This window comes from Pavona decussata, unplaced genomic scaffold, assembly GCF_977016875.1.
Source record: "Pavona decussata unplaced genomic scaffold, jaPavDecu1.1 SCAFFOLD_11, whole genome shotgun sequence".
Lineage (NCBI taxonomy): Eukaryota > Metazoa > Cnidaria > Anthozoa > Scleractinia > Agariciidae > Pavona > Pavona decussata.
Genome location: NW_028145434.1, coordinates 261,490 through 287,986, shown reverse-complemented (window position 1 = coordinate 287,986; position 26,497 = coordinate 261,490). Strand labels below are relative to the sequence as shown.

General features: G+C 37.7%; 1 protein-coding gene across 3 annotated transcripts in view; it reads left to right on the top strand.

Moving 5' to 3' along the window:
- The window catches only part of LOC146488039 (E3 ubiquitin-protein ligase rnf213-alpha-like), a 96,393-nt gene that overhangs the window by 34,995 nt on the left and 34,901 nt on the right, over nt 1-26,497 (top strand). For all 3 annotated transcript variants that reach the window (XM_085120927.1, XM_085120913.1, XM_085120920.1), the window contains exons 20-46: nt 1,097-1,414; nt 2,419-3,173; nt 3,371-3,513; nt 10,706-10,780; nt 11,068-11,174; nt 11,794-11,944; nt 12,844-13,063; nt 13,690-13,960; nt 14,298-14,471; nt 15,300-15,408; nt 16,197-16,371; nt 16,936-17,107; nt 17,622-17,770; nt 17,935-18,147; nt 18,247-18,369; nt 18,517-18,634; nt 19,589-19,818; nt 19,899-19,981; nt 20,538-20,671; nt 20,872-20,967; nt 21,340-21,534; nt 21,946-22,106; nt 23,184-23,406; nt 23,823-24,178; nt 24,882-25,040; nt 26,015-26,171; nt 26,334-26,407. In XM_085120927.1, coding sequence (XP_084977053.1) covers nt 1,097-1,414; nt 2,419-3,173; nt 3,371-3,513; nt 10,706-10,780; nt 11,068-11,174; nt 11,794-11,944; nt 12,844-13,063; nt 13,690-13,960; nt 14,298-14,471; nt 15,300-15,408; nt 16,197-16,371; nt 16,936-17,107; nt 17,622-17,770; nt 17,935-18,147; nt 18,247-18,369; nt 18,517-18,634; nt 19,589-19,818; nt 19,899-19,981; nt 20,538-20,671; nt 20,872-20,967; nt 21,340-21,534; nt 21,946-22,106; nt 23,184-23,406; nt 23,823-24,178; nt 24,882-25,040; nt 26,015-26,171; nt 26,334-26,407 — 5,141 coding nt within the window. The remainder of the gene's footprint in view (nt 1-1,096; nt 1,415-2,418; nt 3,174-3,370; nt 3,514-10,705; nt 10,781-11,067; nt 11,175-11,793; nt 11,945-12,843; nt 13,064-13,689; nt 13,961-14,297; nt 14,472-15,299; nt 15,409-16,196; nt 16,372-16,935; nt 17,108-17,621; nt 17,771-17,934; nt 18,148-18,246; nt 18,370-18,516; nt 18,635-19,588; nt 19,819-19,898; nt 19,982-20,537; nt 20,672-20,871; nt 20,968-21,339; nt 21,535-21,945; nt 22,107-23,183; nt 23,407-23,822; nt 24,179-24,881; nt 25,041-26,014; nt 26,172-26,333; nt 26,408-26,497) is intronic.

Here is a 26,497-nt window from a genome sequence, read left to right as displayed (position 1 = left end):
ATGTTGGTTATGTATTAGTGGAACAAATTGTCATGGGCAATCCGCGCGTTTTTTTTTTTATGGTATGTGATGTTGTGAATTCTTCCACTATCACCTGTGGCAACATGAAGATTTTTCTTTATGTGGGTTTTCAAAGGTATGACGTTTACTTGAAGACTTGATGACATCAAATCGATACCTACATTAAAAAGACATAATAATAATAATAATAATAATAATAATAATAATAATAATAATAATAATAATAACATTTTACAATTTCATGACAGCAAACTGTAAAATTACTCAGGTTTTAATAGAATCAAACTGTATCTAGTAGATTCTATTCTTGTAAATAATAAAGTTATCATTATTATTAAAAATTTTTTATTTATAATAATAATAATAATAATAATGATGATGATGATGATAATAATAAATAATAATAATAAATAATAATATTAATAATAAATAATAATAATAATAATAATAATAATAATAATAATAATGATAACATATTTATGCAGGATGACCATTTAAGTTATAAAAACTGCTATCAACATGGGTCCTGCGTTAAAAAAAACGATCTAAAAAAGCTTATATGAGAAATCGAGAAATCGTCCATATGAGAAAAGATAAAAGGACTAAAACTAGAATTCGCATACAGTTATTAAAATATCTGCCCCTTTATTAAAAAAAAACCCTTTTAGTCTATTCCAATTTAACACCATCAATAACTAGTTAGTTCTTATTCCTAATATCATAATCTTGAATATTATGTCGTTTAAGTTGAAAATAATTGGAAAAGTAACTTGGGGCCGTTCCCTTGAGGCACTTTTCAACCAGTTTAACAATGTGGTTTTAATTTCTGGTCTTGTCGCTTAGTCCTTAGAGAAGTGGGTAATCTTTTCTGTTAGTTACTGGTTCAAATACCACCGTTTTGCAAACTTTGTTTCTGGCATTTTCTTTTGTTTGTGTGTTTGCTAGTTCTTACCAAGAATAGTAGTGGAAATGAAGAATGAAGCACTTCAACTTATTCATTTATCACGACTTTGATCATTTCTAGAGATTTATGTCTGATATTTTTAAATTGAACATTTTATAATGCATTGTACAGATTGACACCAGTCGTCAGTTGGAGTGGCTAAAAGGTGTTGAAACGTCTCATGGTTCGGTGGCCAAGTCCTCCCTTTTAGAAGCTCAGGCCATTAATGAAAAGGGTGTGTACCGTGTTGGGTGCCTCAGTGAGGACGCAAGTGCTGCAATGGAAAAGTTAAGCCTTAGTACCGTCGTTCAACTCAGTGTAGCTCAGGGTGAAAAGGGAGAACACAAAAAAGTTTACACTCTTGATGACTTGAAGGATCTGCAAAGTAAGCTGATGCTTATTGCTGCTAAAGCATCACATGGAAAAGAAGAAGTGGACCGATTTGTTGGTGTAAGTTTGGTGTTCTCAACTAATGGTATCATTTTCCCTTCACCAAGATTTCTTACATATTAAATTTTCTTGTATCATTTTCAACATCTTACTGACTGTTCGCAATTGTGCAGCTGCGTTAAGGACGGTGCCTCCTTTTGCTACTGCGTATACGTTCTGCGCATCTTGCGATGGTCCGAGAAAGTCGGGTTTCTCAGCGCTGGTGCCCGCGAAAAGCAGATTTTCGCAAGTGTTTTTGAAATACGAAAAGAAAATAAGGGGTAACCATGCATTTTTCAGAGATAATTAAGGGAAAAAATTCCATGCACTGTTTTGTATTTTGGCGCTTTTTAGAATTATTGTTGCTTAATTATCTCTGAAAAATGCGTGGTTCCCCCCAATTTTCTTTTTGTATTTCAATAGCCCTTGCTCAGATCTGTTTTTCCCGCATAGTCATCAACCGCCCAAAAATACTTCGGTATTAATAAGCACTGTCCTTAATTGTATCACAACATCCAGGATCACATTCATTAATTAGTACATTTGAAATGGAGGTTTTTGTCAGAGTCCTCTCGAGGTTTGCATTCTAAATAAATTGCTTGATTCTCCTACTGGAAAAACATTTACCGAATGATCCTCATTTTTTTCCATTTTCTTGTAAGGGAATCAAAAAGTGTGACCATACGAGGTTTACACTCCTTATTCAATGGTAAGAACATTTGGTAATCGTTAATTTTAGTTCCGTGAAACAAGTATTTGTTGTAAGTCAGTGAAACAACCTGTGGACAAATGTTTTACTGAAGGTTCGTTTGGACTACGCATGTAATACAGAGGAAATGAAATCTTTGACAATCGTCATTTATCTTGTGGGCGTTTCTATTCATGGTGCCCAGTAAAACTGTATTTAGGGCTCATTCTTGTCAAAATATAGTGGTAAGTAGCATTTGTGATTTTGGTTGGTGGTTTTGCTTATTCTTGTTTTTCTCGTTTGGTGACTTACTTAAGTTCCTTTTGAAAATTAATAGATCTTGCAATGTGTGCTGCGACTTGCTGAAGTATACATCTCTCTCTGCAAAGCTGGGGAAGTAAGCCATCTCAAATGGAAACACGAATTCCAGTGTACACCCCGGCTTGCTGGCAACAGCTCTCTAACGGATGATCTGACGAGGCAAAGCGACCAAATGGAGCAGTGTTTTGAACAGTGGAGAGATGAGCTACACTCAAAGCGGTTACAATACAGTGAATTGAACCATTTCACTACGAGGCAGTTGCTGTTCCTTCGAAACAAACTGGCAGTTGTTCAAGGAAGGGGCCCCAGAGCAGTGGATGGCATCCCACTTGAGGTTTATAACCTGTTGGAGAGTGTGCTTCCGGGTGTTGAGCCAGGTATTCTTAAGTCTGTGCTTTTGTCTTGCGGCATTTGCAGTCAGGAAACTGGCGAAAACATCGTGAGGTCTTATGGTGGGGGCAGCACTTTTCAGAGCCGCATTGCTTTGGAACGACCTTCTCCACTAAAGGGTGCGCAGTTGTCACTGGTGGAGATGTTCCAGTCGGTTGTAGCAAATTTGGAATCGATTGGAACTTACTCTGACCCTGAGGAGATTGCTATTGCAGCAATGATTTCATGTAGAGATGCCAGTGAAACTGATCTCATTGTATGGTGTGTGAAGAATGCTAACAACAAAGATCTGATAAGTGCCAAGTACTCAGAAGCAATAAATGACCCCCGATATTCGGCACTGGTGGAGAAAGATGTCAGCACATCAATGGAAGAGGAAAGGTAAGATACTTAGCAGTGGTAGTCGCTAAGTAATGGGTTTAACATTATCAAAGCTGTAAAGGCCGTTTTATTTTAAAAAGACAGTCTAAAATAGCCGACTACTTCTTCATTAACCCAATATCTTTTTTTAAATCTATTATAGTTCAATGTTCTTCGGGCATTGCACCTAAAAGTGCTAACGTTAATTTTCTGTTAAGTCATTCTCCAGAGGAGGTGGAGAGTGAAACAGATGATTCACCAGAACCCATGGAAACAGCTTTTACTCTTGACCAGACGGCAGGCGGGGAATTCCTGAGCCTAGATGATTTGGGAAACCTTTTGAGTCATCTTGCTTCACAAGGTTTGAATCTGGCATTCATGGCTAATGCACACTTAAGAAAGAGATCTTTTACAGGAAATTATGAAAATTAATCGCGAGTTGTCAACCTGAGAGGAAGAGAGGAGCTGGTGATATATTGTCATATAAAGTTAAAGTCGTAACTTTACCAGCATTTTAACATTTAAAGAGGCTTCTTGTCAGTAGTTAAGGGTTAATAGCAGGAGTTTAGTTTCGGACGGCCCCAACTTGGTAGAGAAATTACAAAATGCTGCGGTGTGCGAGAGGGAAAGATACAAAAGGCTGTAATTTTTAGCCCGAAATGATGCATTAGTGTTTTATATGTAGAATGAGTAATGCAATAGTGCCTTAAGCGATTGTATAGTTTTGATACTTACAGTATCATTTTTCAATATTTAATAGTGGAGTGCCACACTATTGGATAAAAACCTGTGAATTTCCTGTGAGAAACATGTGAATTTACCTCTGAAAAAACATGTGAAACAAGAATTTTCACATGATTTTTCACAGGTTTTTCACAGGTTGAGAAAAATTCAGAACCTGTGAACAGGGCACTTTTCACAGGGTCTGAACCTGTGAAAAAACCTGTGAAGAAACCTGTGAATTTCATCCTGTGAAAAACCCTGTGAAAAAACCTGTGAAAAAACCTTTGAAATGTGGCTTAATTGTAAGGCTTTTTCACAGCTTTTTTCACAGGGTAGAAAATCTCAAAACCTGTGAACAGGGCATTTTTCACAGGGTCTCAACATGTGAAAAACCCTGTGAAATGGGAATTTATGCCTGGCAGCTGTTTACAGGTTCAAAACCATAGAAAAAGCATGTGAAATTTCAAAGCTTTTTTACAGGGTTAACATATATACTGACTGGCTGCACTGCATGGTTGCATGGGTATTTTCCAGTACATGCATGCATGCAGTACAGCATCTGAGAACGGTACATACTCCCAAACACATGTACATACACTAGGCACTTTTTTCATGGGGTCAAAACCTGTGTGATATAAAAATAAGTAATACCAAAATTTTTCTCTTTTCAGAATGTTAAATGTTTATGTTATCCACTACGTATACCATTCAAAATGATTTGTTCCTCTTTAATTTAGAGAGATTACTGATTTAATAAATTGTATATCACTGATAAATTAAAGCTAGAAAGCTGTATGAAACGTTTCCATGCCAGAAGACTACATCAAAAAAGCCATGTTCAGAAAGATACTGAATGATATCCAAACACACACAATATGTAAAACATATAAAAAAATATTGAAACCTTACTTACTTCTTGTAATTGGTGCAATCCAGTCCAGCTTTTGGTTTCAATTCATTTCAAGATCCACCAGTCAATATTTCCTTGTCTTGAACAAGTGTAATTTAAATTACATCCACGCTTTGTGGCAATTTAACTTGACTATATAATAACCAGAATATTAGCAGTTCGGCGTGAGATCATCATTATGATGCGCCAGCAAAATTACCTCAGTGTACTCAGCTTTCAAAGTTCATCAAAATCATCATCAAAGTTTTAATGATATTTTTGTTTATATAAAGTTCCACCAATTGCTATTGGGAATTCCAATTACTTTTTTAGCAGTTTTTTAGTTTTTTTTAGCCTATTAATTAATCTATCTTATCGAATGATGTGGATGTTGAGAACTATTCAAAGTACAAACACTTAAGCTGCACAACATATAGAAGACTTTATTTTGATTGAAGTTCTCAGTTCACATGTGTATAACTATAAAAAATATATATATATATATTACTTGAAAAGCTGGTTAGATGTTAAATGCATCAGTCAAGTAATATTCAATCTCAAAATGTTAAACCTACTGAAATACTGAAATTGGCAGGGGTTGAATACAAGAAAGTAAACTGAAATACATAAAGGCTGTTAAATAAATATGATTTGATTACAAATTTGCCTACTTTCTATCATTTAATACCAGACAAGAGCGTCAACCGACATCACTGTTGCGTGAATCATGTCTTTTGTTCTTTTGTGTGGTTCATGAATAAAGTTTAAAATTCATGCTTACAACTTAAAACTTAGAATGTGCATACAGTCTGGTCACTTTTGACAGTGTTATATGTTTCAACACAGACACTTTAATATCTTCCAGTGCCTCTAAAAACACTGACTGAATAGTAATTACTGTAAATGACCGTCTAATATCAATTCCTGATGCAACAACAAGGATTGCTTTCTTATATAAGCTCAAAAGACTTTCTTGAGCCAGAGACTGACTGTATACTTTTTGAATCATTAATTATTCATTCTTCCATTTATCGCGATGGCCAAAAGATGCTTAGTCCATTAAAACATTTATATATAATTTTTGCCAAAACGAACATGTCTTATACCAGCCTTCTATGTCCTTGTCTTGATATTTGTCTATGAAATAATAACTCTACAGGTGTAATACCAAAACAACTGGCTCGATTTATCAAGAAAGTTAAGTACGAGCCACAGAGCGTCGTGCTGTAACGAAAAGTGAAGAACAACTATTGAGCCTGGATTTCTACATGATGGAGTCTTGTGCTGAGATTTTTTAAATGCGACGTCTTGGGCTTGGATTTGAAAAAAAAAAGTTCAGTCTTGCATGGTCTTTAAATGAGGATCTTGCATTTTAACATTCTTTGAAAACTCATTAATAATTCATAAGCCCATTGACCTATCAAATGGTGGACAAAACATCACGTGCAGTGGTTTTAAAACCTGATAAAACCTCCCTCTTATTATTATTTGCCTACTTTCTATCATTTAATACCAGACAAGAGCGTCAACCGACATCACTGTTGCGTGATTCATGTCTTTTGTTCTTTTGTGTGGTTCATGAATAAAGTTTAAAATTCATGCTTACAACTTAAAACTTATTATTATTGTTTTCTCATATGATAATTTCCAACATAATTATTTTGCCAAAGCATCACTGTTATAAATTCTCTTGACACACGCTTTTCCAGGGATGTTTTTAATAGAAGCCGCTCAAAAAATTTGAAGTGTTTTGTCAGATCTAAAACTACTCGGCTGCGCCTCATGGTTTTTATTCCCAATACAGTACTACTGCTCGTATTTTAAACATAACATACCCCTAACTTCCTTACAACAGACATGCCCACCAAATTTCCCAAGAAGTATATATTTTTTCCGAGATCTCGGCGCGATTTTGGCCGCCGAAATTTTTATCTCGCCGCGATCTCGCTACTAATCTCGGCGCGTTTTTGGTCGCCGAGATTTTCATCTCGACGAGATAGATCTCGGCGACCAAAAACGCCGCGAGATCTCGCCAAATCTCGGCCGCCAAAAATGCGGAGAGATTAGTGGCGAGATCTCAGTGAGATAAGAATTTCGACGGCCAAAAAAATGCGGCGAGGAATCCCTGGCGGGATCTCGGCGAGCGAGCATCCGCAGCGGTGTACTGAAAATTTGATCGTCAGACATGAAAGTAAAGCTTTTTGGTTTGAAATTCTTAATCAGCGGAATAACATTGGAAGGATACTCATAATCGAACTACGTTCTCCAGACGCCCCTAAGCATTTTCCACGAAAAAGTGAATATATAACTTCGGTAAGTAAACAGCCACTTACTTTCTACCGTATCATTTGAATCATTACGGCTGGGAAATCTGGACAAAAGAGCGAAACTAAGCGGTAAGCTTATGATGTAAACTAACTGCTTCAAATTGAAAACGAATGTAGAAGTTGTGAATCACCAACAATTAATTTATTTCAAAAATTTTACCTTCGAGGTTTCGAGTTAAAAAGATGAAATCGTTCGTGTAGCTAATTACGCTTTGTGAAAGCTTCTATCGATTTCTAAACAAACTCTTTTACTCTCAGTGTTTCTTTAAGCTATTAAGTAAGATGAAATACGGATAAATAATATAAGAAACTAACCTCTTTCTCAATCAAGAGACACAAGGCTGTGGAAGAAAGCCATTAAAATCTCAATTCTCGCACAAACTTGATGGTCACCTCCACTGAGTTGATTCTTAACACGCTTATAGCTTAACGAGCTTGAATATCCCTTTAGCAAATTTTAAGTCCTCCTTCTCCAGCACCTTAATATAATTATCCAGGACATTCCGTATTCCGTAAAAAATGTGCGGTGACTGAGTTCACAGTGTGCAGTTCAGTTTAGTTCAGTTCGTTCGGGTACCGTAGTTTGTTAACTTAATCAGCATCATTTTAGTTGACCAGTGCTCATCGTATCCCTTGTGTGCTATTCTCCGGTTGACCACAGGTTCTTTTATCATGATTTCCAGCCATAAACGAATGGTTAACTTGTCATGAAGCTTAACTTTTCATTTTTTCTGCGGTTTAAGAGCAGGATTAATTTTTGTGGCCTCGCAAACCTCAAATTTCAGTCAAACTGTTTTTTTAGCTTACGCGAGCATCGCCGGGTGGCGTGATTGAATTAACCAATCACATCGCCCAATTCACGTTGTTGTTGGGGACTTTCGCGCCATTTATCAAGTGGCCGGCAAGTCGCGGAGACGGCAAGTTGTTTACGAGGATTGAGAGACAGATTGTGAGGGAAAAGAGCACAATCAAAAAATGTCGACAACTGAAAACAGTGTAATGAAAAGGGAAAGAACGCGTTTTCAAAAATTGTGCTTCCTGTACCGAAAAATCGTTCGCAGCAGGCATTACGACATGACTGTTCATAACGGCCTTTTGAGGGACAAAAATTGCCTAAAAAGGTGAGTTAAAGATTTAGAGAATAAAACGATAAGATTATCAGGTCAATGAATTTATTTTATGATAGTAAACAAATATGTTAACGAGCGTCCGGTATGAGCAGCGTTCTTCTCACTTTTATCTTAAGACGCGCACTTAATATTAATCTGCCGAAGCGCGATCTCGGCCAACAATTTAAATCAATTTAATAATTGAAGCTCATCAATTTCCAGTTATAGCATGAAAAAAATGAAAGCAAACATTATTTTCAACGAGGCTAGGGTTAAGCTGAAGTTTTAACTCATTCAACCTCATAACTTAATCTTTACCACTGAAGAGTTCACATGTCTTAGTTTCGAATCTGGCGAAGTGCAATCTCGTTCCTAGAGGCTGCGTTCCTTTTGGTCAGCACCAAGGAAGCACCGCTGGCCTAAAACGCGCGCGGGCTCTGGGGACAAGATTGGGTGTCTTGTAGAGATCGTGGTTGTCTCGGCAAGATTTTGGTTTTCTCGTCGAGATCGCATTTGTCTCGGCGAGATCTCGCCTGTCTCAGTGCCCCTAAAAATCTCGCCGCGAATCTCGCCGAGATGGAAGACGCAACTGCAATCTCGGGGAGATGTCGCTGAAGTTTTTCGCCCTCTAAAAATCTTGCCGTGAATTACTGAAATCTCGCCGAGATCTCGGCGAGGTCTCGCCTCCCTCGGCGAGATTAACGCAATCTCGGCGAGATCTCGCTGAAAGGTTTGCCCTTTAAAAGTCACGCCGAGAATTACTGAAATCTTGCCGAGATCTCGGTCAACTCGGCGAGATCTCGATGAAATTTTTATATAACCATACTTGACATTAGTATTCTAGCCTGTAGCTACACATAATCAGCAGAACAAATGACAGAGGACTAAAAAACTGTTGGATATCTAGCTCAATATCCTGCATTGTGTTGCCAGTGTCAGAAGAAACATATAAAAATATGCTGATAATTAATCCTGAATTCAAGATTTTGGACTGCTAAAATCTTGAATTCAGGATTTTGGCCGTCCATCCAAAATGTTGAATTCAGGATTTTGGCCGTCCATCCAAAATATTGAATTCAGGAGGATTTTGGACTGCTAAAATCTTGAATTCAGGATTTTGGCCGTCCATCCAAAAATATCTTGAATTCAGGATTTTGGCCGTCCATCCAAAATAATGAATTCAGGAGGATTTTGGACTGCTAAAATCTGGAATTCAGGATTTTGGCCCTCCATCCAAAATCTTGGATTCAGGATTTTGGCCGACCATCCAAAATCTTAAATTCAGGAGGATTTTGGACTGCTAACATCTTGAGTTCAGGATTTTGGCCGTCCATCCAAAATAATGAATTCAGGAGGATTTTGGACTGCTAAAATCTTGAATTCAGGATTTTGGCCGTCCATCCAGAAATATCTTGAATTCAGGATTTTGGCCGTCCATCCAAAATAATCAATTCAGGAGGATTTTGGACTGCTAAAATCTGGAATTCAGGATTTTGGCCGTCCATCCAAAATATTGAATTCCGGAGGATTTTGCCCGTCCATCCAAAAATATCTTGAACTCAGGATTTTGGCCGTCCATCCAAAAATATCTTGAATTCAGGATTTTGGCCATCCATCCAAAATCTTGAATTCAGGATGATTTTGGACTGCTAAAATCTTGAATTCAGGATTTTGTCCGTCCATCCAAAATATTGAATTCAGGAATTTGACCATCCAAAATCTTGAATTCAGGATTTTGGCAGTCTATAACTCTAACTCTAAGTCATAACTCTACTGAAATAATTCTATTGCTATATATAGTCAACCTCTTTGCAGGTTTTTAATATTTCCTTTATTATTCACAGGTTTTTCAGAGGGTTTTTGCAGATCTTTGTTATAAATTTCCTCCTTATTTTGTTCACAGGTTTTTTCATATGGTTTTTCAGAGGTGTTTTTGATAGAATTCCCTCAAAATTAGTTCACAGGGTTTTTCACAGGCTTATTTAAATCACAGGTTTTTTCACAGGGTCCTAAATTTTGAAATTTTGCTCAAAATTTAGGCTGTGCAAAATTCACAGGTTTTTTCATAGGGTACTCTCTTGCCACAGGTTAATTCACAGGTTCTTCACAGGAAATTCACAGGTTTTTATCCAATAGTTTTATGGGACTAATTGACAGAAAAAGTCAAATGATCGTATCCTCTTCAGCGCAGATGCTGTAGCGTTCTGCTTAACTGTTTGTTTACGAATCGGCCACATTTAGGCCAAGTGAGATTGGTGATGCCTATAAGCGAAGGTTTGTCTACAGGTTTTAGCTGGAGATGGAAGAAAATTAAGTGCTGAATTAGAAGTGCAAAAGAGATTGAATCTAAATCAACTGCACCCTTCTCGACTCACTTATTTTAGAGGCAATTCTCGATATTTCTTCTTCTTTTTTTTTTGTACGTTTAAAAGGTGCGCTTGGTTTTAGCAAACGGCTCGCTGTTCACTTAACAAATGTACATATAAATTTCCTTCTGTTTTGCAGGGTCCAAAAAGGGAAAGAGACGCCATCCAAAATACTTGAAACATGGAAAGCCAAATTTTGTTGTTGTTCCAAAAGGTACCACATCTTCTTGTCGTCGATCTACAGTCGTTGTCTTTATTCATAACCTCTTTGTTCGTTCCGTTATACACTCGCTTTTTGGTGAGGCAATTCTCTCCTTCTTTCTATTGCTAGAGACTCACAGTTATCTTGCATTCGGCTCAATTTAATTTTTGACGATGTAAGAACATTATATAACAGATTAATTTTGTGCAAACTGTTTTCCTTGTTTTGGGTTAACAGTTCGTATACTTGCAATTTGCTATATCATTTTAGATATACGCATGTAAACATCTTTGTTACAGATGACATTTTTGGAACGGTGCTGTCCTTGTATATGCATGGAACCTCACAATCTCTGCCCACTTCAGAAGAAGTCTTGATTTGTACTTCCGATACGACCGCAGAAGAGGTGGGTATATAAAAATTCTTACATTTATGCTATCAATTTTGTACGCCAGATATGGGAATTTTGACGCAATTGCATCAAGCATTTTTGAAGTTGTGAAAAAAAATCTTTGTCTTTTTTCAAATTTTCATCCAATCTTGATTTATCTCAACTCCGAAATAATCTTATCATAAAAAAAATTATGAATGGAGTGCACTGTTTGAAATTAAAGCACGTCCCCTTGCTTCTTGATTGTGTAGTTTTTAAGTTCTTCCCTTGCATCGTAGATAAAATTAGTTAATAACTGATTGTGTTACATACCTCCTTTGAACATTTACCTGATAGCACATTATCAGCGATCTTGAAGCAATTTATATATAAGCAATGTACTTAATTAATTACAAATTAATTCCTCGTTAGGAAAGACACTTTGATGCATATTGTCTTCCTTCGCCCAGTGAATTATGAACTGGAAAACTGTGTGGAACAACCTTGTATCCCATGAAGAGAAAAGCCAATTTTCCCCATTGCAGTTATTGTCTAAGAATGCGTCCCGCTGTCTCTTCACCTACACACCTTAAAGTTGCCGAGACCTGACCGAATCTGAGGTACCTAAAAGTTTGCATTTATTTTGTTTTTATAGATTGAACTCTTGTGGCGACGATCCCTTGGAGACCAGGATGGGAGGTTGTTCTGTTTGGTGAATGTTGACCTGCTTGACTACAGTGTTTCCCAGAGGGCCACGGACATCCTAGCCTTCTTACTACAGGAGCCTCAATACAATCACAATAAAGGTGAACATATTTTCTTTTCTTTGTAAGTTGCACTTGTATACTCTTCACATATGTTTGGTAATTGTGCTTTTACGGCCACTGGAAGACAAAGATCAGTGGAACACGATTGCAGTTCATATCGGAGTCCGCTTGAAAAAATGGTGTTGATGCAACGGGAAGTGTATCTGATAATATGCTTACTTCACAGTTATTGTTGTATACCCAGAATCGGGGCAAGGGGGCTCAACCCGTCATGGAAGTAATATAGCAAACATGAGAAGGTGTGTTTTCAATCAGATATCCAAACACTGAGAAGTACGTTGAAAAAACGAGGTGCAGCCGAGGTTTTTTAAATGACTCAAAGGTGTTTGCATATCTGATGAAACACACTTTCGAGTGTTTGATATGGTTTTTCAAAATATGATAAATAATTCTTGGAGAAATTGAAGGCTCAAGATGGCAAAATTTTTTGGTAATTAGGAACACACATCCAAGCCACTGTCACAGTAGCGATTTTCTTTGTTTTCTCTTGATGAATTATTAATGAGTTGCAGAAAGACAAATTAAAAACTGCTTCCTACATCTTGAAAAGTGAAGCAACGCAGAAAAAATTAACTTACGTGATTAACATCCCTGTAATTTATGATTTCTGTCCCTAAATTTTTGCGTAAAATAGGTGAAATAATGTATGTGAGCTAATCATCTTAGTTTGTCACAAATGTTACAAGCTTTGGGGCCTTTACATCCTCTGCATCTGTCACCACAAAAAGATCAGATATTTACAAACACCGGCATAATTTCAAGTCATGGACATTTCGTGTAATTTGATTTTCATATCTTTGAACCAAAGTGATTTATTTTCACAGCACTGTTTGTTGGTTGCTTCTTTCACTATATGGTGGTTGTTTCTTTCTTGTTAGAGCTGTCTCTCGTGGTTATCTGTAGCTCTGAAAATGAGGACAGAGCTCACATGGCTGCAGCTCTGGATCAATACAGGCTTGGAACTGTTCCACATTGTGCATCACCAAGGGAAATCAGGGAATACCTGAAGAAACAATTCAACGCATGCTCTCAACAGCAAGGAAAGTTAAGAGATCGAATCCTGCCTTGGACGCCTGCTGCCGTGGTGGACAAAGAAAAGTAAGAAGTGACAAAGTAAAGCTTGTTGTTGGTCCTTTTAGTTCATACAGAACCAACCATCCGTTTCAGTTTTTCATAATTTTGTATCGAATCATCAAATACATGATGAATAGACCCTATGCAAAAATGGCAGACATCTGAATATTCTTTTGTTTGCATTCAAATTAGCGCTACTAACCTCGTTCTTGAATAAAAAAAAATCAAAGGAATATTTTACCTTGAACGAGACCAGTGAGGCTAATTTGAATACAGACAAAAGAATACTAAAACGTCAGCCATTTTTGCATAAGGTCTCTGATCCTTGGGATATATGCTTTTAGAAAATGTTGCAATAAATGTAACTGATAACTACATTCAAAAAGCATATTCGTATGTTTCGAGTGCTTGTTTACAATTCATTTACCTTTGTTTGGGCGTGAGAATCCATTCATCAATATTGTAGATTTATTGCCTTGGCCACTTGTGTTCCCACGCTTAGTGCGTTGCATGCTTTTGAACAAGGCGAGATGAATCAGAATAAGTCACTCCGAGGAAGATAGCGTGTTGCCATTGGATCCGCACGAGTATCGATTATTCTTCAGCTGCCTTTTGAAAGATTTCTAACCAGTCACATTTTCTTTGTACAGATTATCAGTAAGATTGTTGTCTTCTGAACGAGCAGGATCTGGAAAGAGCTTGGTGGTTCGTCGACTAAGTGAAAACTTACTTGAACTTCCGAACAATGACGTAGTAATGCGTTTCCTGAACGATATGGATGCAGATGTCCCCCTTTGTATCACTGTACCAATTTACGGACCTGCTGTCGATCAGTGCAGCGTTGTGGAGTCCTTGCTACCGCACATGATTGTTCCTGACTTGCCACTTTCTCGAATATTTCATCTTGATGTGCACCCATCGGTAGGAAGTTGTTTATCAGTGAACACTACATTTTATGTTTCTTTCCTTAAACTATTACCAGTGAATTGCCTGGTTTTTCCTTGTGACGAAGAAACGGTTGCTTTGAACCAAAACAAATTTTTCACAAATACGTTTCGTTAACGACGGTGCACAATCGTCAAAAAATACCTGGCTTGGCAAAGTAGCATTAACGTGATTTTAGTATTTTAATCAGTCTTGTCCATCCTCGATAGAAGTGTACAATGAATGTTGTGCCGCAACCACTAATGACAAAAAATGTGTCTATGCTAGGCTACCAATGCTCTTGTTATAAAGTTCTTTTGTTGCATTTTCACAGGTGAGAAGTGGTCTTGACACACTTCTGTTCAACCTCCTGGTTCTTGGCGTTTTGAAGAGCAGTAGTGGTCAGGTGTGGAGGCGGAGGACGTCTGATCTGTACGTAGTTGAACTAACTACAGGACCAGCACAGGGTGCAAATGAAACGGTTCCAAGGATGCTGGAGACCCCTCAGGCGAGTCCCTAAGGATAAGTTAATTCAACTCAGAAAATAAAATCTGAGATGAATAGTTAATGGATACAGTCGTAACACTCACAAGAGGGATTGTCATCTGCTACTCACTTATACACAAAGTTCACTCCCTCGACAACAAATCCCATTAGTTCTTTTCCTTTCTTTGTGATGTTTTTATTTGTTCAAGTGATGTTTGCCATCATAGTGCCAAGGGGGAAGTTTGCAAAAGTTCTCCTCCGCAAGAATTAAAAACCGAGTTTCACCACAAGAACTTTCATTAAAGAATAATAATAATAATAATAATAATAATAATAATAATAATAATAATAATAATAATAATAATAATAATAAAATCTTTCTTTATAATATTCCAAGCAAAATTGATATTTACAAGTTAAAAGTAGAAAAAAGAGCTATTAAAGCCTATTTAAAATTCAATATTTAAAATTCATTTAATAATAATAATAATAATAATAATAATAATAATAATAATAATAATAACAACTACTTATATAGCGCATATCCAGATCTGTTCTAAGCGCTTTACAAAGTTTTAAAAAATCATATCTGTTTAAAATAATTCGAAAAAAGATGAGTCTTAAGTTTACGTTTAAAAAGATTTTAATAGTCACAAGAACGGATGAAGCAAGAGACAAGCAACTCTATAATACATTTGACCCTTAAACTCATAAAATGGAACTGCATGGATGGCACGGAAAGGCGTATATATTCATTTGAACAGCGCTCGGAAGACTTTAGAACCAGTGGGAGATATTTTTGTAAGGTTCCAGAGAGATATTGGAATTTGTTCTTTATGTTACTTTGTAGCGTGCTGGTGCCAAGAAAGGGATAACAGAGCCTTTTTACAAGCTTCTCCCAACGATTCATTGTGGAACACCGACACAAGCTTTAGCTCAACTGAGGACCAATCAAACAAGTGAGAAAAAGAAGCCATTGATTTTGTATTGTTAACTGTACGAGGTTTTATTGGGGGTGCACTCGGTTGATGCTATTTTAGAACAAAAAATTAACAAAGCTGCCACTGCAAATCTTCTGTATAGGGTTTATGGGAACCTCCAAAATTTCCTGAATACTGTATTGCAAATACGTTCAGTAGATGATATCGGGGAAACGTCGCTGGAAAAGTTTCCAGAGGCTACGCCCTTTTTCATTTATCCCGCGCACAGTTGCTTGAATTTTGTACCTCTGACCTGGCAAAGTCTAGTGTACAACACGGAGCAGACATCTCCATGTTCAACTTCATTACCCTAGCCTACAGCTGCGTTGAGTTGTTCAAAGCCAGATTAAAGTAATCCTGGGTTAGTGTGAACTTTAATTCGAATTTAACTACCAATCAATGAAGATTTCTCAAAACTATTTTTGCTCTCTGTTTTGACATGGACTTTCTTTACAGTAAATTTCAAATAAGCTTTGAAAACCATTTTTAACGAATGAGATGAAGAGCTCGGCGAGGGGTTAATCTGCTTTTGAACAACCGGGCCCAGGTCTTTGTTCAGTTAGCATTGGAGTTTACAAGTTTAAGCAGGGGTTTACTTCTGTTTCTGATCGATGAGGTGACAACAGACTCACAAGTGGTGAAGGAAAACAAACCGTAGGCTGAGGATAGGCGTTCAAGGTTAGCCATTAGTCAATGGCTGCAGAAGGTTTTTAAAGGAAATAGTGATTTGTGATGCAGCTTGTCATGTAATAATATTTTTTATGCAGGCGGAGGAAGCCTCAATCCTCTCTTTGACGATGGCGAATTTCGAAGTCCGTATGTTCAGCGCGTATTCCAGTACCTGAAGCTTTGGCAGTCTGCGAGAGAGAATCTGGATCATTTCTGGTTCGTACCAGGTCAAGTGATGGCTGACCATGCGGAGTGTATAGAGACACTCATCAGGTACAATTGTGTATGATGCTTACTTGAAGAGCTGTAGAATTATGAACACAAACATTTCTTTCGTACCTTGCCTTAATCATTTGGAAACTCTTTCTTTGCAATTACAAGCTTTTGAAGAACAGTCATGTGATCTTAAGTGGGAAAATTGAGGAAAGCTTTAAGGTTTTCTTCATCACAATTTCTTGCAACGTGATCAAAATAAACCAGTGCAGGATAAAGACGTGTATACGTTTGAAAACCTTGGAAACGAGTAAGTATAAGGTTGCCTTGAATGCAGAGGGTTCACAATCTACTACCCTTTGGGATAAAATTTTTTTGTCTGTTTTAATTTGCGAATTGGCAAATTGAGGTGTTTTTGAGATTAACATCTGGTTTAGAAATATTGATATTTACAATAAGTCATATCTTTAAATGGCCTTTATGAAAGTAACAAAACGTTCACAACGTTAATTGCATTTATGTCGCCCAACTTCAAATTCAACTTGGGGATCCTAGGTTGTGAATGGGTTGGACTCATGTACAACTAGACATAAGCAACTGAGTGATATGCTTGTCTTTCTTCAGAAATTGTGGTATTGAGGATCCGTCTTGGGCCGAGTTGCGTCACTTTGTTAACTTCCTGAACTCACAGCTCCAATCTTGTGAGGATAGCACGTTCTGTAACATGGAACATGTTGGAGATACTTTGGAGGGTTTCAGAAGCTTTGTGGTACACTTCATGATCCTCATGTCACGGGTAAGGGGTTGTGCTGATAGAGGAAAGACGCCTCCTTCGTTGCACATCTTAAGGTGTGTTATGCAAATGTAGACCTCGTTCAATCATAAAACAATGTTGACTTTTCCAATTTGAAAAACTAACAAAATATCATCTTGAATTGCTTCTACTAAACATTTTCAAGAGGTTACATTTCACGCATGTTTGTTTTTCTTGATTGATGTGACAGTTTAAAGTTTTCTCGAGGGGAATTGTTACACTAAGCAGTATAAAAGGTAAGAGCCTGGCGAAAATGAAGCGTCGTTTCTATCAGAAAGTATAATTTCAATTACATCAAAGTATTTCCTTTAAGTGGATAGTGGAGGCATAGACCCTACCATGAGAGTATATTTTTGCGATGGTTTATGTCTAGCTTGTTATTGATACTATCAAGGCCACGTTTGTGGTTTTTCTCGCTGATTTACTGTATAGCGGTTAAAGGACACTTTGTACAAGACAAAACCCCGTTAAAAGATCTATGACGTTACTTTTCCAGGACTTTGCCACACCATCTCTGGATTCCGTCGACGAAACCATCGGCAATCATGTCATAGATGATGATGATGATAATGATGGCAGAGATGATGAAATGAATGCAGCAGTTGAAGCTGCGCAGTTATGTCTGAGAAGGCATTGGGAAACGAGGTATAAAGAGTTAATGTAACCATTAGCATGTATGGTGGGGAGGGAATGGTGTAGACATGTCCTTTACAGTTTTGTTGGTTTAGATAGAAACAGTATTTGTGTCACTCTGTTTTGTCTTGTGCGTTACTTTTTCTCTGAATGGCACTTCCTCTCTGTTTCCACAGTTCACATCCTTACATTTTCTTCAACCAGGACCGCATAACTATGACGTTTGTTGGTTTTCACATTGACCAAAATGGCAATTTGATTGACCCAGACCGTCATGTTATTATTCAGCCCAATTTGATGTCAAGACGCTTGCGCACTGGTCTTACTGTCCAGTTCCAATTTGGAGACAAAAGGGTTGACTTCGAAACTAATTACGAAAGTTGGAGCAAGTAAGCATTGTTTTATTTGGCAAAATGTTCTTAACAGAATGGCGTTACATACTAATAAATGTAAGGATGTTATGATATACAATTTTTTACTGCACACAGGGGAGAGAAAATTGAGAAGCTTTGTGGTGTTATGGGTGTTGAGTGGCCTTATGACCCAGATGAGTCTTATGAACTGACCACAGACAACTTGAAGAAAATTCTGGCCATCCACATGCGCTTTAGGTAAGGTAAACTATTTGGGGCAATGACGTAAATCCTCCTTTCTTCCTAAATATGTCAAACGAATGAAGTCTAATAGGAAGGTTGCTTTGATTGACTTGTTGCTTCAAATTATTGATCTACACATTTAAACATTATTTTTGTCTTAAGATGTGGCATTCCTGTGGTCATCATGGGTGAAACTGGCTGTGGCAAAACCTGCCTCATTCGTTACATGTGTGGCTTGCAATCCGGACCTGGGGGACCAAAGAATATGCTGCTCATGAAGGTATACATAGAATAAGTCTTGAAGTGTTCACTGGTCATCGCTGGCGTAAAGTCCGTTTAGTTGACGACATTGATTGCTGATTTATGGGTCCAGTTGGTTACTTGTGAACCAGTTTTACGTTTTCTGTAGGTATGACTAATTTTTGATATTTTGAAGCTTATGAACAAGTAGAATCATTGAAGTGATTCTTTAATGATCTGGTAATCATTCTACACCCAAACCATATTTGGTAGTTATCGCTATCACCATAGCTGTCATGGAGTGACAGATCAAATAGACATCGTACCAAAAATGTGCAGCGTGGAGAAATATTGTTCAGCCAAAGAAAAATACTATTGCTGTTGATTTAACTAGTCATAAGTAAACATGGCGAACTTGGTAACTTATTAAATACTTTAGATGAAAAAAAAAACCCTCTTCAGTAGACCTGCACCCTTCAAAACTGTTTTTTTTTTGTCCTCTCGGCAAACCATGTAAGACTTTGGAAATGGTTCAGGTCGCCCTCAACATCTTCCGTTAGAATTGTCAATGTTAAGGCGAGTGCAAGCTTTGAGAGATCCAAAAATGTTCACGACCTACAATTTTTTGCTACTGCTTTCAATACGCCCGTGCAAAGAAATCTTTGAAATGATTGTTTCTTTCTTTCTTTACCATCTTTTTTTGTCACCACGCAGGACTCTTTTACATTGTTGACCCTACTTATAAGAGGACACTTTCCGCATGTCGCAGCTCCGTAGTTAAACCCGTCCGACGTGTGTGGGACAGGACATGTTTTCGATTCCCGTCAGGGAATCGCACTCTTTTGTCCAAAGCTCAAGACACAGTGAAAGCTACATCTTTCTTATAGAATGCTGGTTAATCAAAGCACACGAAGTGACTTATTTATTTAAAAAAAACCTGGTTAATGTTATGAACACCTTAGGAAGGCAATTTTCACGGATTTATTGTTGCTAGGTTCACGGAGGCACAACTTACAAAGACATCAAGAAAAAAGTGGAAAAGGCTGAGGAAACGGCTAGATTGAATGAACAGTTGGGTATTGACACTGTGTTGTTCTTTGATGAGGCTAACACAACTGATGCTTTAGGAATGATCAAAGAGGTGATGGTGGATCGCCGAGTCAATGGCAGAAAAATTGATGCCAAGAGGTTACAGTTCATTGCAGCATGTAATCCGTACAGAAAGTAAGTATGCAATCCAAGATTGTCACAGTCAGAGTAAAACAGTGGGTGTTATTTGATGAGTGCATTCTTTTTTCTTATAGGCATACTGAAGAAATGATCCACAAACTAGAATCGGCTGGCCTGGGTTATCATGTTTCAACTCAACAGACTCATGATCGGCTTGGTAGGGCGTGAATCTGATTCTACTTCTTTGTGCGGAGAAACTAGTAAAAAAGAGCCAGTTGCCCAGAAAAGAACACACCAAATGATTTCCCGTTATATTATGTACCCTGTGCATACAGAGAACAAATAATGTTAATTTGAGCCTTTTTTGAGAAATTTGGAAAACAAAAGTCTCCACAGGAAAAAAACGCAATATCTTCCCCCTGAACTGTAATGACACTTTACCGAGGATTCAATCCACAGTCATAGAGGTTAGAACGAACTTGTGCAGCAAATCACACCATGGCAACACACAACACACGTTTGGATTTCATCCACCGTCAAAAAACGTGTTTTAGAACAACTTCGTGCAAAATATTACTCTTGTGCACTTCATCCTTGCACGCAGAAGTTAGTATCGCTTTAAAAGAAAAATAAACAGTACTTTTCAACAGCTGCTTTTATTTGAATGTTTCACCTATCGCAATTTAATGTTTCACTTCAGTAATTTAAGGGTAAAACATTCCTTGTCTTTATTTATTCATATTTTTTGTATTTCTGTGATGATAATTGTTTAGGTCGCATTCCGCTTCGTCACCTAGTTTACAGAGTGCATTCTCTGCCAGCGAGCATGCGCCCTTTGGTATGGGACTTTGGTCAACTGAAGCCTGAAATTGAGCAGCTATATACAAGTCAAATTGTCAGCAGATTTGTAAGTGCGTGTTATTCGTAATTTCCTTCAAAGGATAGTGCGTATAGAGTATTTGGAGCATACAGAGAACATTCTACTTATTCAGTAAAAAGCTATTTTAAAGAGATTAATTTTGACTTTGTCATTAAAGCGTACTTAAATTTTGGGGTATCAGTGGAAAAGAATGATTAATTTTCCATTTTTCCTAACTTTGTTACAAGATTCTTCAAGAACAGCGAATCCCAGGAGACGTGCCATTGGTAAAGGCTCTGACAGCAGTGCTTACAGCTTCACAACGTTACATGAGAGATCAGACGGTGGGCTTACTATTATCATGTTAGAATTACAGTATAACGTGGGACAGTAAATCAGTCCACTACCACATAGCGGCCAGAAAACTTTGTTTTATTCCCCTTCACATGATAACCTGATATGTCTTTGGACAATGCGTATGTTAAAGTTTGTCTTAACAAATGTGTATTCAAGCATAGCTGGTTACTTTTCACTTTAAAATCAGTTAAATGTGGTCCTTAGTTATTAGCATACTAATCTCTGATTTTAATTTTTATTTTCCATTTAAAACCACCTCAGTTTCTCATAGGTTTTCCGAAATGCCACTTTTAAAAATTGCCTGCCATTTTGTCTTTCAAATATGAATGGCCAACGTCATGTCTCTCTTAATAACACAGGATGAATGCAGCTTTGTCAGTCTTCGAGATGTTGAACGTGCAATGAAAGTTATGGTTTGGTTCTATAATCACCGTGATTCTCTCAATCCTCTGATGGACGAACATTTGGATGACTCGGATGAGGAAAGTGATGATGAAGACGATGATGACAGTGAAGAGTATGACATTGAGGACGACCAATATGATTTGGATCAGGTAAATGGAACTGAGTGACCTAGTTCGTTTACGTTTAGTGTTGTCTTGTGAACGTGTTCTTCTTCTTCGATTTGCAGACGCTTTGAACAAGGAATTTTGTTGGAGGTTTTTCGGTTTTCCATATATCTAAATTCAATTTCGATTGTTAAAAGTCTATAACACTTTTCACCAGATAGGTTGACAAAATCGAAACGTAGCGATGCAGCAATCGTATCAAGAGTTTGATAACGTCAGTTGCACTCTAGCTAGATACTAACGGTATCATTTTGTTGTTGTTGTTTTTTTCGATCGCAAAAACAAATTTTCCCATTGCTTTGTTCAAAGCAGATGATTTTCTATTGAACAATTGACCAAAGCTTATGTGACTGGACCCCATTTAATACCATCTTGTTCTTGAACTTTTTCATACAGCCTCTTGATGACATCACTCGTGCCCTCGTACTTTCCCTTGGCGTATGTTACCATGCGCGACTTCAAGACAGAGAACCCTTTCGTCGCTCCGTGGCTCCAAGCTTTTTGCCCCCTTGCCAGCTCCCTGGGGGTCATAGACGCATTCTACAGGAAATTACAAGGTATGCTGAGATAGATTTGAGGAACGATAAGTAACGAAGCATGTTTTTCGCATTTTATGGACATTTCCAGAATCAGAAAACCTTGGTCCATTCTTGCATATGTTCCTTTCCAAAATTCAAAATTTTGCCGTTAGGTTAAGTTTGATGTTTGGCAACAACAAGGGCTTCTCAGTCAGTGTATACCATTTCAGAAAAGTGGATTTATTTTTCAGTTAAGGCGCCATGTGATATTATTATTTGCTTGTACACAGTAATATGTCCCATGTTGTAAAGTCATGAATAACGATTCCAAAAGGTTTATCACACTCGGGGGCCGAAAGTATTTGTTTTTGGCAAAACATAAACATACAATATGGATTTAAGCTGTAAGTGCTGAGGACAGCTAGTCCTCTTATGAGTGCTCAAACTATGCCTTTGCCCCAGGCTGTTGAAAGAGTGTAAATCTCCACACAGCGAATAAGGACTGTCACTGGAGAATTGTTTCTAGTGTACAGTTTCACACGTGCTTTGAATGGAAGACGTTTTTGCTCTTGAAAAGCCGTAGCATTCTTTTCTTTTAACTACATTATGCCTCGCCGGGCAAACATCTCTTTTGTGGACATTTGGTGCTCGTAGGGTAAACGTGTCTGCTTCAGAAAAAGTTGATCGAACACAAAACTCGGAAATAGTTTGACCAAAGATAGGTGATGTTTGTCAGAAACCAAATGCTGCCAACATCTTTTGGGTAGATGTAAAGTAAAAAATCAACTCTCTTGCTACGTTAAGTTAACTGATATTTTGTATTTATTTATAGTTGTAAGGGTGGCAGGGATGGTGCAGGGGAGAGAACACTCACCGCCCATCAGTATGGCCCGCCGGGTTCAATTCCCGGAGTTGATTTCATGTATTTTTTTTTAATTTCATGTATGGGTTGAGTTTGTTGTGGGTTTTTCTCCCTCTAAAAAAAACATTTCCAAGTTCCAATTCGGCCTGGAAAGTGTCGACGAAGAGCTATTCTGTGTATGTGCCACTAAAATTCCCTTTTATTTACTTTTATTTATTTTATTTTATTTTATCCACTCTTTACGTTGTTGTTAGATGCCAGAAAGCAGTGTTGAATGAGCTGGAACTAGGCGATAACATCGCTCGTAACACAGCCTTGAGCGAGAACGTGTTCATGATGGTGGTGTGTGTTGAGCTCAGGATTCCACTGTTTGTCGTCGGCAAACCGGGCAGCTCAAAATCACTGGCCAAGACTGTTGTTGCTGATAACATGGAAGGAGATGCCTCAAGATCAAATCTCTTTAAGACCTTCAAACAGGTAATTGCGTAAAAGTGTGTTTACATTGCTGTTAACAACTAGAGCGTCGAAAGTATTTTCGCATTTGCTTGGCTTCCTATAAGCGACTGCCACTCGTAGATGACCAATTGCCTTAGCACTTTTGGTGGCAGCATACGAGGGTTCATCTGTATTTTGTCTTATGTTCGTGTATTTCAATGTTAGTATAACCCCATCTATCCATTAAAAATTGGTCTGTTGCTAAGGCTAATTGGAAGAAAATCAGATCTGCTCTTCGTTTGGCTTTGCAGTTATTCATCCCCAAATTTAAGTGTATTACTTGTAGTTTGTGTGGTTATTGAGTTGAGTTGTGTCGATTGCAACATTCCACTCGACTGATATGCGACATCGAAAGTGGGCCATAAGTTATCTTGTATGGTGATTTTATTTTTCCCCAGGTTCACATGGCCTCATACCAGTGCAGCCCCCTCTCAACTGCAGAAGGGATACAGCAAACCTTTCGTCAGTGTAGCAAACTGCAGAAAGACAAAAACCCAGACAAGTACGTGTCAGTGGTGGTCTTAGACGAGGTTGGCCTGGCTGAAGACTCCCCTCTGATGCCTCTGAAAACGCTTCATCCATTGCTTGAGGATGGAGTGAGTACGGCTGATAGCATTATGGAGGTCGAACAACAGCTTCAAAGAGTGGCGTTCATAGGGATTTCAAACTGGGCTCTTGACCCTGCAAAAATGAACCGTGGTATTATGCTATCACGTGGCCTGCCAGATGCACAGGAACTGGTGGAGAGTGCTATGTAAGGCTTATCTTGGTTTAAAGAGCAGCAATGCATAAAATTGATAGCTTACATTAATTCAGGATGACTCCCTGAAATGGTCAATAGAGCTTGCTGAGATCTCCTGCACCTATATATCTATCTTATGTAACAATGATGGGCGAATAAAAAAAAAAAAGAAATTTAAAAATGTTATTAGAACTAATACAAGAGTCTTTTATCATAGTTCAAGATATAAGTAGGACACATAGACATAAGATCAGGGCCCAGTTGGTTAAAGCCCGTTAAACTTATCCTGGGTTAAAGTGAACTTTGATTCAAGTTAAATAACTAATTAATACAGATTTTCCAAAAGCATTTTGTCGTTAAGTTTTGACTTAAACTTTTCTTTGCCATAAATTAAATATTAGCTTTTAACATTTTAACAAGCAAGATGAAAACCTCGCTTCGCCTTTACTAGTAATCGGGGAATAGCGCTAATCGGCTTTCAAGCAACCGGGTCCATAGCAGGAATTGATAACGTACGTGAGGAAGCCGTGGCTTACCATTTACTATTATAAACGTTTCGCTCAAAATGAGGGACTAGCGCATCATCAAAAAATCACAATGGCTGCCACAACACATTAAAGCAAACTGTAACATAAAGTCTAGCATTTGCAATCGGAAGATGGTAAAAGGTTTGTCGTTCACGAAGACTGTAACATATTGTTCATTTCTTATGTAGGGGCATATGTTCAACTGACAAACGCGTGCAGAACTTTGTCACTCCTCTTATGAATCCGCTTGCATTGGGATACAAAGAGCTGTATGACACTCAGAAGAATTCAGATGCTCTCCGGGAATCCAAAAAAGATGAATTCTTTGGGCTTCGTGATTTCTACAGGTATAAATTTATTACATCGCTTACATTTAATCTCAAGGTATTTGGATTAAAACTTCTGTATTGTACTTAATATATCGAACACGAGGAAGAGTGTTTCATCTGATTTCCAAACGTAACATCGAGAAGTGGGGTAAAAAAACGAGGTGCAGTTGAGTTTTCTTTTCTTTTAACCAACTTTGAGGTGTTTGGAAGCCGTATGAAACACTGTTTCGAGTGTTTCATTTAGCTTCACAAACTGTTTTTAACTTGTGAATGCGCGCATGCGCAATGAACGAGTTATAGCGATGATTAGGTTTCACTTGGTTGGTTGGTTGGTTTGGTTGTCAATTTTCGGCCATGCACAGTGGATGAGTTTTAAATTCAATTAGTGGAAAAACCACGAGAAAATTTTTTTTTCACGGCGCATCAGAATAATCTTATTCAATCTGTGGGAAATAATTTGACAATCATTTTGGTGTAAGAATGGAGATTTTTTGTTAAATCTGAGCATAAGTTTATTGGTTATAGGTTTTTTTCGTTTTTCCACAAAGTGCAGTGTCTTTTAAGAATTTCAAAATAATTAAGTTTAAAAATTCAATTAGTGAAGTGTCGGCATGAACTTTGATAAAAAAAAAAAGTGAAAATTTTGTAATCGGCGTATCAGAATAACCGTATTCAATAAGTAGGGAATAAAGTTTACAATCATTTTTATAGTACAAGAATGGTTATTTCTCGTTACATGATGGGGCAAAGATATAACTTCTTTTAGCTTTCAAGGTAGTGTCCGTAGCTGTCTTAATTTCAATTACTGATGCATTCACGAGTTGGCTCACAGGAGCCTTTGATTAATAATTCGTGGAGAAATGCAAAGCAAAAGTTCACCAAATGTTTGTGATTTGCAAACCTCTTTCATTGTAGCAATTTCCTTTGTTTTTTCTTCATGAATTGTTTATGACTGTGAGAGGATATTTCGAAGTATTTTTGATTTCCTTAAGTTTGGTGAAGATGGTATACAAAATGGCTGAGGAGCATGGACGCGAGCCACGTTGGCCAGAAATCGAACATGCCATCAGAAGGAACTTCGGGGGACTGGAGGAGATAGATCCTGTCAAAATCTTCAAGAAGCAATTCACATATAGTAGAAACCAAATGGTAAGGAAGTCTTTCAACTGCTTGATTTTTATCATTCTAATGTTATTTTCTTGCGTCTTATGTTTCACTGAAATAATTCAAACAGTTACGAAATCGACGGTCGGCTTACAATGAATGCCAAGAGTGCTTGATTTAAACTAAGACAGTGATCCTCTTTTGCAGAGGAGACAAAATGAAGATGCCTTCTCTGCAGTGAATCTGATCAAAGCCAGTCTTGAGCGTGAAATCTCCAAAGGGTAAGAGACGCTATTAGAAAGTGAATAGCGAGAAATGAGTATAAAATGAATTAATCAAATAGATACCGGGCGTACTGCGCATCAGACGGT